Source organism: Quercus lobata, chromosome 6 (genome assembly GCF_001633185.2).
Source record: "Quercus lobata isolate SW786 chromosome 6, ValleyOak3.0 Primary Assembly, whole genome shotgun sequence".
Taxonomy (NCBI): Eukaryota; Viridiplantae; Streptophyta; class Magnoliopsida; order Fagales; family Fagaceae; genus Quercus; species Quercus lobata.
Genome location: NC_044909.1, coordinates 30,391,641 through 30,403,722, shown reverse-complemented (window position 1 = coordinate 30,403,722; position 12,082 = coordinate 30,391,641). Strand labels below are relative to the sequence as shown.

The 12,082-nt window shown below is 33.9% G+C and overlaps 2 protein-coding genes across 2 annotated transcripts; one reads left to right on the top strand and one right to left on the bottom strand.

The window, feature by feature from the left end:
* Window positions 1-1,003: 1,003 nt before the first annotated feature.
* Window positions 1,004-7,851, top strand: LOC115950108 (TMV resistance protein N-like). Its single transcript, XM_031067357.1, has 5 exons — window positions 1,004-1,518; window positions 4,715-5,813; window positions 5,918-6,226; window positions 6,325-6,837; window positions 7,432-7,851. The coding sequence occupies exons 1-5, from the start codon at window positions 1,004-1,006 to the stop codon at window positions 7,849-7,851; spliced, it is 2,856 nt and encodes a 951-aa protein (XP_030923217.1).
* A 708-nt stretch (window positions 7,852-8,559) lies between these two features.
* On the bottom strand, window positions 8,560-8,985 carry LOC115950107 (peptidyl-prolyl cis-trans isomerase CYP28, chloroplastic-like). The gene has a single exon (XM_031067356.1). It carries the CDS (start codon window positions 8,983-8,985, stop codon window positions 8,560-8,562), a length of 426 nt encoding a protein of 141 aa, XP_030923216.1.
* Between the last annotated feature and the right edge of the window lie 3,097 nt (window positions 8,986-12,082).

Genomic DNA, 12,082 nt, shown 5'->3' with positions numbered 1-12,082 from the left:
ACTAACATCCTATTGCTACCCACCAGTAGAAACTTACTGACACGACCACGTGCAAGCTCCAAAACCATGAACTACTTCTTTCTTGAATTCTCCAACAAGTATAAGCACACCCGCTCGTGTTTCTTTAAGTTCTTATGGCAGCAACTGAATGATCATCAAGCTCTTGAAGAAATCTCCTTCTTGATAATCCTAAGCTTGTGTAAAGGAAAGCTCTTCACAGATCTCACAAGAGATTTACACAAACAGCAATACGAGCAACACAAAAACGTGGCTAGGGTTTGCCTTATATACCTGGAGCAAATTACAAAACCCTCAACATTTTAAAACAAACTAAGGCTGAGTTGGAATTCTGCAGAAAACGTATCTGACTCGATTTTCGATTGATTGAGTCTAAGCTTCGATCGATCGAACCAGGTTGAGAAGCATAATTAATTTCTACATCAGCTTGTTCCAACTTCACATAAATGAACCAACTTTGAGCAAGTCTAAACATGACTAAACATCTTGTTTTGATCATGGTTTGTCAACAATACACATTAGAGTTCTAAATACATAAAATCCTAAGACTTTAGTACCTAACAAAAATAAAATAAAGAAGAAACAAAAGGTAGTGGAGCCCAAGTGAAAATATAGCAAATTTAGTTGGGTTTGAAAGTCCAAAATATAATGACAAGGTCACTAACTTAACTTGTCCGGCACGATTAGAACAAGAACAAAAAAGCCAGACTGTGAAAATGGCCAACTTGATAGACAAAACAAAAGCAAGTGGGAAATTTCATTGCTGGTCTTCAACGTAAAAAAAATTTCGTAGCTAGTCACCTGGAAATTCACTCGTTTTGACTACTTTTTCAAGACGTGGAAAGCAGGGAAACAATTGCATATATCACCAACCAAAGCCTTGCTAGAGAAACTTAGAGTCTCTTATTGTTGCTCCCATTCTCTAAGTCTACAACACTCTCTACTACATATCGCTTAACAAGCTAGTAAGTTACCAATTGCTTCCATGGCCACTCAAGCAACTTCCTCCTCCCCCTCTTCAACTTCATCTTCTTCTTCTTCTTGCCCTCGATGGAAATATGATGTGTGCCTCAGTTTTTGCGGTGTTGACACCCGCATGAATTTTATAGATCATCTCTATACTGCTTTAAAACAAAAGAGTATTATCACCTTCAGGGATGATGAAAGACTTGAGCGAGGAAAGTATATTTCTCCAGAGCTCTTGAAAGCAATAGAAGAGTCCAAGTATACTATCATCGTTCTTTCAACAAATTATGCTTCTTCAAGGTGGTGCTTGATTGAACTAGCAAAAATTGTTGAATGCATGAAAAAGACCAGATTGACAGTTTTGCCTGTCTTTTATCATGTGGATCCCTCTGACGTAAGGAATCGGAGAGGCACTCTTGTTGAAGCCTTTGCTAAACATGAGAAAGATACCAAAGTTAACACAAAGGATGTGCAAGCATGGAAAGCTGCTTCGAGAGATGTGGGTCATATAGCTAGATGGCATGTGCATGATAGGTAACATTTGTCTTTTTTAGAGTAATTTTGTTCATACTAATATCAATAGGGCTGTAAATGAACTAAGCCGTTCATAAATAGTTTGGGCTTGATTTGATAAAAAGATCATTTATGTTTGTTTGTTTATAAACAATCCAAACTTAAACTTTAGTTTTAGGCTTGTTTAATAAACGAGCCAAGCCTGAGTAAACAATATTGTTCATGAACAAGCTCGTGAACACCAAGACTCGATACAAAAGTAACAAAACAAGTTAAGCCTAAACTTATTTATGAGTTTGGTAATAAAATTGATACGAGCTTTACATATAAACTCACATCCTTCTAAGACTTTAATTAATTATAAGTTGAGACCACTCATCCAAACCAAATAAGTTAGATAATAAACTGGATATATATTTGATAATATACTTGCGTTGGATCTCAACCTCAAAAACATGATATTGAGCTTGATATAGAGCTCAGGCTTGGCTTGATTAATGAACCAAGTCAATCCAAGCAGAGCTCAAACATTTATACTTTATAACAAGCCCAAACTTGAACATTATTTATAGGCTCGTATCAAGCTCAATCTAAGCTTGAACATTATTGTCGAGCCGAACTTAAACATTCACTACTCAACAAAGCTTGACTCATTTACAATCCTAAATATCAAAATCGTAATTTTCTACACTAAAACTTTGCCGACTTTCACATGGATTATCATGACAAATTTTATTTACTTTTTCTAGCCCAATCAAATCAGAGAAAATTTTGTCAGTGCCTTCTTTCCTGCGATACAACTCTTTCTTCAAGCATATAATCGATTTGTCAATGACTAAACATATATACTTTCCACAACTTTTTCCAAAATGCTTGGGGGAAAGGTCTCATTTAACATGCTAGACTTTATCTAAGGGGTAAGACATGATTACATGAACAAATAGTTTTTCCTTTCATCTCAATATCTTCCCATTTATCATCTGTTTGGCTACTTTGACTTTCCATACAACGCCTTAATCAATTCTCGTGCCCCAAGATGTCTTTCACAGTACTTTGCCACAAATTAAAATTATTTTTCCAATAAAAAAGCTCCAGCTCAAACTTTATGCTCACTAGGCAAAACTTAGCCGTTGTCTCTTTCACAAGACAAAACTTTTCTTCTAACTATTACACACACACACTCAACAAAGTTACATCACCACTCTATTTATAGGGATTAACACCTTCCTACTTCTTTTAATTTCAATGTAGGATTACTTCTTTTAATATAACTAGTCACTTTCAATGTAGGATTACTTCTTTTAATATAACTTGTCGCAAATTCATGGATGTGTAAGAATAGATAATTATTTTGTAATTGTTATATAATGTATTATTATGTTTTTTAAAATTTGTTGAAAATAATTTTTTCTCCTTAAAAATTAAACAATTTCTAAAATTATTTTTCATCTTTCTATCTCTACCAATATATCATTATATTATTTTTGGTGTGTTTAATTAATATTATTCCTTTATGAGCTGATCCATATTCTTTGAAATTATGTTATAGTGTCTATGTTTATTTTATTTTATTTTATTTTTATTTTTTTTTTCCCTATACAACTAAAGTTTTTAAGATTCAAATAAATTATTTAAATTCCTCATTCTCTTAAAGGAGATTATCATGATAATCATAACTCATAACAAAATTACTTTTTAATATTACTCATATAATTGATAGGCACACTCAAATATGTAGCCAATATTATGTTTTGATATAAATTCAAACTCTCACTTCCAAAATAACTAAGTATTAACTCAAACCAAAGATATAAAAGGAAGAAAGACTACTTGGGATGGGGAACTCAAAAATACAATACCAAAACGTATTAACCCAAAATAGAGTTATAAAAAAAAACACAATGATTCGTCAACCTAAATTAAAGTTACAAGAAAAAATATAAAATTGAGAGAGAGAGAGAGAGAGAGAGAGAGAGAGACTTGGGCCTTACTCTCACTTCCAAAATAACTAAGTATTAACTCAAACCAAAGATATAAAAGGAAGAAAGACTACTTGGGATGGGGAACTCAAAAATACAATACCAAAACGTATTAACCCAAAATAGAGTTATAAAAAAAAACACAATGATTCGTCAACCTAAATTAAAGTTACAAGAAAAAATATAAAATTGAGAGAGAGAGAGAGAGAGAGAGAGAGAGAGAGAGAGAGAGAGAGAGACTTGGGCCTTACAACAAATTTGGCCCTTAATATCTCTAAAATTGCCCCCATAACACATCTTGCAATGAATTTCTTTGTCCCATGTATATTACAAACTTTGGAAATTATAATCTCAAATTGGACTGTCGGACCGTGTGCCTTACCAATCCATCTAACGACCAATTGGTGAAGGATGAGGGGGCACAAATCTTTTATAGCATTCAATTGCAGACCAAGCCTATTGGTATTGGGGCAAATTGTGAAAATCCCTCACAATCCCTCCCTCACAATGCGGCTCCAACGACTCGAACCTATGATTGGGCTTTGATACCACTTGTCGGACTGTGTGCGTTACCAATCCATCCAACGACCAATTGGTGAAGGATGAAGGGGTACAAATCTTTTATAGCATTTGATCGCAGACCAAGCCCATTAGTATTGGAGCGAATTGTGAAAATCCCTCACTTTGGATTTGCATAGTTTGGCATGGTAGTCCCTAAATTATCCAATATGAGCAAAAAGTCATGAACTTGGTAATCCTCATTTTACATGTGACTTATGGAGTCTACATAGCTTTGCTTTATATAAGCTACCCGCCCACCCGTAATGTTTTCATTCGAATTGCTACTTTATGTTTTTGGCAGAATTGTCTTGATAAGCAAGTAAAAATATCAAAAGCAAGTGGTTAGGCGAAAAGTAGAATTATACAGTTAAAGTTAATACATCATTTTTTTTTATATGAAGAAAAAAAATAAGCAAGTAAAAATGTCCAAAGCAAGCGGTTAGGAGAAAAGTATAATTATACAGTTAATACTTCAATTGTTTTATTTTTTTATTTTTATGAAAAAAGGGCGCTGAAAATAGCATTCAAGAAATGTAGAACAAAGAGGACTAAATATAATTAGGCATTCTCAATATGGCTGAACGAATCTAAGATTATGATTATATGTTGAATGTTTTATCTTAAAATGTGGCTAGCTTTGCCTCATCAAAATTATTGTTTTGCAATTTTCTTTGCAGGTATGAATCAAAAGTTATCCAAGAAATCATTGGAAGGATATGCACTGAGTTGTATCATAAATTCTCAAGTGTTTGTGAGGACCTTGTTGGAATGGACTCACGTGTGGAGGAAATGTTGGGTTCATACTTAGGTGAAGGGTTGGGTGATGTTCACTTTGTTGGGATATGCGGGATGGGTGGAATGGGCAAAACAACTCTTGCACAAGAAATTTATAGAAGAATTTCAGGTAACTTTGAAGTTGGTAAGTTTATTGCTAATGTTAGAGAAGAAACTAAAAATCAAGGTCTAGTTTCTTTACAAAAACAACTTCTTTCTAAGACCCTCATGGAAAGTGAAATAAATATATCGAATGTTTATGAGGGAATCAATGTTATAAGGAATACATTATGTAATAAAAAGGATTTTATTGTTCTTGATGATGTGGATGGAGAAGAACAATTAGAAGCATTAGCAGGGAAACATGATTGGTTTGGTGCGGGGAGTAGAATTATTCTAACAAGTAGAGATAGTCATTTCTTGCAAAGAAATGAAGTGGATGGTGTATATAAAATTAAAGGGTTGAATGATTATGAAGCTTTGAAGCTTTTTAGTTGGAGCGGTTTTAAGAAACCCCATCCTAAAGAAAATTATGTGGATTTGTGTAAGTACTTTGTGAACTATGCTAAAGGCCTTCCTTTAGCTCTTAAAGTTGTAGGTTCTTTGTTGTATGCTAAAGGAAGGAATGAATGGAAAAATGCCCTAGATAGACTAAAAGAAGAACCTAATAGAACCATTTTGGATATACTTCAAATAAGTTTTGATGGGTTTACAAATTCTGAAAAAGGATTGTTTCTAGATATTGCATGTTTTTTCAAAGGAGAAAAAAAGGATTGCAAAAGTGATATACTGGAAAGTTTTGGTTATTATCCAGACTACAATATTGGTGTTCTTAAGGACAAATCTCTCATAACCATTAATGACTATGGAATTTTGTGGATGCATGATTTGCTGCAAGATATGGGTCAAGAAATCATTCGTCGCGAATCCCCTAGAGAGCCTGGTAGACGTAGTAGGTTGTGGATTTATAAGGATGTCATTCATGTATTGAAGAATAATATTGTAAGTTGACTAGTATAAATTTGAGCTTTAAGAAGTATATATGTTACTATAAAATTTTCTAAGAATTTACCAATTATTCTAAATTCATTGTTTTTATTTATTAGGGAACTGAGGCAGTTGAAGGCATAATGATAAAAGTTCCTATTCAAAAAATTCAACACTTGCATGCTGAAACCTTCTCAAAGATGAAAAATTTGAGATTTCTCAAAATTGGTGATGAGAAATTTCCACAAGACTTCATAAATGGTACTATGCAACTTCCAAAAAGTCTTAATTATCTTTCTGACGAGTTACGCATTGTAGAATGGCTCGGATATCCTTTTAAATCTATGCCAACTAGTTTTCAACCAAACAGACTTGTTGAACTTAGAATGCGTTGCAGCTACATCAAACAACTGTGGAAAGGAATTATGGTAAGATTTTTACTCAAGCAAATGTGTATTTTCTTCCTTTTCATTAATACTTGAGTTTATCTAATAATTTTTTTTTTTTTTTTTTTGGTTTATAACAGAATTTAGATGAGTTAAGACTCATTGACCTAAGTGACTCCCAAAACTTGATTGAGATGCCGGACCTTAGTGGAGCCCCAAAGCTTAAGCAATTGATTCTTCAACGTTGTATAAGACTATCCAAGATTCATGCATCTCTTGGAAATCTCAAATGCCTTATTCGATTGGATCTAAATGGTTGCAAGAGCCTTGAGAGCCTTACACCTAAGATCAGCTTGGAAGCACTAGAAATTCTTGATCTTGTTGGTTGTTCAAGACTGAAGAAGTTTCCAGAAATTGTTGGAAATATGCCACGTTTGTCAAAACTTTGTTTGAGCGGGACTGCTATAAAAGATTTATCAATATCAACAAAGTATTTAACTGGACTTATTAAATTAGATCTAAGAGACTGTAAAAACCTTTCAAGTCTTTCAAGTGCCTGTTGTTGTTCGATGTCTCTAAAAATTCTCACTTTATCTGGGTGCTCAAAACTTAATGAACTGCCAGAAGATTTGGGGAATATCAAAGGTCTCAAAGTACTATCTCTTGATGGATGTAAAGGCTTATCATCTACATCATCAAATAAACTCATCAGTTTTCTTTTAATGAAAAAAAGAAGAGTAGACCCCACAGGCATGTTAGAGCGTTCTCTTTCTAATTTATGGTCTTTGACCAAATTGAATCTAAGTTATTGCAATCTTCAGGCAATCCCCGATGGTCTTGGTTGTTTGTCCTCTTTAACAGAATTAGATCTTAGGGGAAATAATTTTGTTTGCCTTCCTGAGAGTACCGCTTGACTATCTAATATGAAGGTTCTTTTTCTGAATGGTTGCACACATCTTCGTTCTTTGCCAAAGCTTCCATTTGATGTTAGGCTTATTTATGCAGACGGTTGTACCTCACTGGAAATATTACCATTAAGACCTGAAGATGGTCCTCATCGGTTCCTCTTTCTTCTCAATTGTGGTAAATTTTTTAACAATGAAGACAACGGTGACATGTTATTAAAATCACTAAGACATCACACTCAATTTAAGGTCTCTCTCTCTCTCTCTCTCTCTCTCTCTCTCTCTCTTTCTCTTGCTTGTGAGGTTCTAAATATAATGATTTTGTAATTTTGTATGTTTCAGGGAGATGAAGACATTTATCGTATTATAATTCCTGGAAGAGAAATTCCGAAATGGTTTAGGCATCAAAGTGTGGGGACTTCAGTGAATTTACAAGTGCCTTTAGATAAATTGAAGGGAGTCGCTGTGTGTGCACTTTTTGTACTCCGCCAACAACATCCACGTTACCTACTTCATAAGCTTCATTGTTACTTGAAAGCCAACGGAGATGAAAGCCATATGTGCTGCATTTTTGTTTGGGAGATATATGGTAAGATTGAATCGTATCATCTTTACTTGGGTTACTATCCCTATAAATCATTCAATCAGAAATTGAAAAGTCAAATAAATGCTAATGGATTGGGTCAAATTGAGATTGCACTTAAAACCGATGGTCCAAGATTAGAGGTTACAAAATGTGGGGCCTGTTTGATATTTGAATAGGAAATTGAAGATCTGAACCAAACCATGCGTGGGTGCAGTAGTAGCAACAGGTGTAGCATCATTCCTTATGAGGATGATTTGGAAGATTTAGCAAAAGATACCAAAACTGAGTGAAAGCCATAATGAGTATGATAGGGATGAGAATGGAACCAGTGGATAAGGTATCTCTAATCTAACTGAAAGATTCATTCCACGTTTGGGAAATTGGATTGTGAATTTAAGCACACAAGGACAATGTAACTTTGATTGAGAGGAAGAGAAATCCCAGTGAAAGTGGTGGCTTTGATGAATCTGTACAGCTGATAATCTTTTTCCTCTTAATTTTTTGTAAGTCACTGATATCTTTCTCCCTTTTATGGATCTTTTTTGTTAGCTATATATTTCTTTTTTAAATTCATTGGCATATGCTTTCATTTGAGTTCAACCATCTGCATTTTTTGATTTCAACCATCTGCATTTTTTTATTTTTTGTTCACTTATGTTGTGGGAAAAAGAAATCACATGGTTGACTTAGAAAAGGTGACCTCTTTGGTAAAAAATGGCCCAAATTTACTTCTTTCCATTTGATTTTACAACAATATTGGAATTGGAAAAATGTAGTAAATGCCATAAAGAGAAAACTCACCCCATTTAATTCTTTTTTATTTTTTATTTTTTAATGAATAAGAATAATGTTACAGTGCAAATGCTCTTAACTCTTAAGCCATATTAGTGGAAATATTTTGTGGACGAGGGTGTTCTTGTATAAGGAAGAGGAAGTGGAGGAACACATAGACTGAAGTTGGAGACAGTAAGAGGGACGAGGTGGCCATAGAGGCCAAGAATGAGGCAGCCTAAGAGGAAGGATTCAGTGTAGAGAGGAGTGGAGGGGTCAGGGGAGAGAGTTGGGTTGGTGTTGGGGAGGAAAGTGGTGGGGCAGAGGCTGAAGTCCATGAAGATACGGTCGGTGATAGTGGTGTCAAGTGGAGGAGAGGCTAGTGAGGGTGGTGGTGGAGTGGTGGTGGTGAGGGAGAGTGAAGTGTTGGAGAGGAGGAGGGAGCAACGGGTGATTATGGGGTTGAGGTGGAGAGGAGGAGGAGGGTGGTGGTTGTGGGAGAGGAGGAGTTGAGGTTGGGGTGTTAAAGAGCGGGCCATGATGGTGGAGTGAACATGTTGTTTTTTGTTTGTGGATGGGAATCATGATGGGAGGCAGGGAGGGAGGGAGGGAGGAAGAGTGAGATTGGTTTTTGTTGGAGGCTTGGCGTCTACTCATTTATAATTTGCATAGAATGTGAGCTATTCTAAACTTCTAAAAATTACACTTTTTTTCTATTCAAGTGTGGCATTGTTTTAATTTTTGGTTTAATTTTTGTCTATAAAATCTGATTCTGTTTTCAAAATATTCTTTTTGTCCATATCAGTAACTAATATGGCTTAAGAGTTAAGAGCATTTGCATCGTGGTTCCAAAAAATTTTGTCCATCTAAAGAACCCTTGTTTTATTTTCATGTTTGTTGTATTAACAAATATAGAGCCTAAGGTATTTCTTGTTGACAATTTGGAATTAGAAACTTTTCATCGTCTTATTTGTTTGTCACTAGCAAACTAATGTCATGCTGTTCCATCTAGGTGAATGGAAATGGGTGTCCTATATATCATATATATGGTGTGCATCACTTTCAGATTGGTTGAATCAATGCAGTTGCATTGAAGCTTTCAATTGCCAGCATTTGCCCAAGCTTTGCAGTAAAGAAGTGTGCACTTTGTCTCATAAGTCATAACAGCATGATGATATGCAGAGTTCTAGCAAACAGTAAGGCATTACATGGCTTCTTTATCTTACAAATGGGGTCTCATTTATTATTTTATAATTCATATTAGGGAAAGAAATAAGCAAAATTGTAATGGTGTAATAAGACCCAATAGAACTATAAGTTGTAATCGAGAATTATAACCTGAAAGACTGAAGATATCCGTTGATCCCATGCTTAAGGAAAATGGGAAAACAAGAATAATTTTTCCTCTACTTTCACTGCTTCCTTTGTGACTTTTGAGGTATTCTTAAGTTAATGGTATGTCATCCACCTCCTAGTCTTCTGTCAATAGACTTATTTAAAAGAGGTTTTTTTTTTTTTTTTTAGGTAGAATGGTAAGATTTTACAGCTCTTTGTGACATGCTACAAACAAAAAGTTGGTTGTTGTGGCTTTTCCAAAAAATGGATAGAGCACCCTAATCTAATTGAAAATTGGATTGGGAATTTATGCACAAAAGGTAGTTCTATTTGTGATAAAGAGGAATCCTAGTGAACCTGGTAGCTTTGATGAAGTTACTGGACTTTGTTGGGGAGGAAAAATTGTTAAACTACTAGCAGACAAGAAGAGTGCAACAAATTGTGAGCTCATCATTTTTGTTCAATTATGTTGGTGAGTAAAGTCTGCAATCTTGTTACTCTCACAATGCCTATATATATATATATATATATATATAATGAAATTTTCGTTTGCTTAGTTCAATTTGCATTTGATTAGATCTTATATGTGTGCTCTTCTGTTATGGACATCACAATTTGATTTTAGATCATAGACTCCAGCACTTTGCCTTATCGATTAATCATTGGTAGGATATGGATGTTGGTTATCTAAGATAAGAAGTTTAATAAAATGGGAAATTTTATTGCAAAATGGGTAACCAAACTAGATAGATTAATATAGGCTATATTTATATATTTTCTATTCTTTTGGATAAACATTGAAAACTTAAAGAGGTTTGAGATCATTGTTATTTGTAGGTTATAGTTGAATTAGATTTGCACGAACATAAAAGAAAATGAATTTAGAATACATGATTACTAGCACTTCACTTTATTTTGAGTGGTCATAGGAAGTAACAAATGAGAGAAGCATATCGCTTTTGTATATGATCTGTGTGAGAGAAGCATACTGCTTGTGTATACGATGTGTGTGATACTGTCCACAGACATTTTATGGGACAATATCCCAATTTGGATTGATTGATCTCATGTGCATGATTTATTTCTTTGTATGTCAACCTATTACATGGACGGACTCAAGATTTTAAGCTAATGGGGGCCGAAGTATAAAGCAAAAAATCCAAATAAGTATCCATATAGTATTAAAAAATTATAAATACACAAAATCGTTATTTCTAAATACATTAAGATGCAATCATCTACCAAAAAAGACATAAACAAAAACAAAATAATGTTTTTTTTTTTTTTTTTTTAATACTAGGTTGGCTAGGAGTTCTATTTTTTTTATCACTTCATTTAAAATAATATAAACAACTCATTAAAATAATAAAGGAAGAAAGAGAATTTGAGGTTTTCAATAGAAGGAAGAGATATAATCTTAATACAATATTGTATTTTATTTTTAACAACTTGTTACAGTCAACTGATATTTATACCAATTTACTATAGTTGCAAAAAATTTAGCTTTAGCTTCTCCTATAACAAATGTTTTATTGGTTCTTTAGTGGTAAAATAGTTTTTTTTTTGCTAAAATACAATCATCATTGTGAATGTTTTTATTATTTTTGTTGACTTTTTGGGTTGAATAGTTGCTATTTGGGTTAGACTAGCTAGGTTGATTGGGGAGAAGAGGGGCCTAAAGTTTTGGAAGGGGGCTCAACTACAGAAATAAAATATATAATAACTATATATATATATATATATAAAATTGGACCCAGGGGGGCTCAGGCCCCCACCTAGGTCCGTCCTTGACCTGTTCTATATGTCCACCTGTACTGGAAAATATATCCTCAAGATTTAAATGACCCCTTAATATTCCTTAATTTTCTTAAACTAAAACAATGATTTTTTCTAGTAAGTAAAAAAGTATATATAATGAGAAGCTTTATACTAGCCTTGATGCTAGTAAAACTACTGTTCTTAATATTCTTAATGTTTTGTTTCTTTCATGGTTTATTGAACATACTTCAGTAAATGAATAATAACTAGGGTGGCTATTTTGGCTTGGTTGATTAATTAGGATGCAAGTTGATTAGAGAAGCTTATAGGTGGATAACACCTATGCAGAAAAAACCCAGTTCTCTCAAATAGCACTCAAGGCTACATATTTCATTAACTTCAAAACTAATTGATTACAACAGAAGGATAAATGCCTATTTATATAGGTTGTATCAGAGTGAAGCCAAAAAATCAACCTGATCTGATCTTATCTACTGTTGAACTAGACTAAATAACCACTTAACATCTTGACTAACACATTAC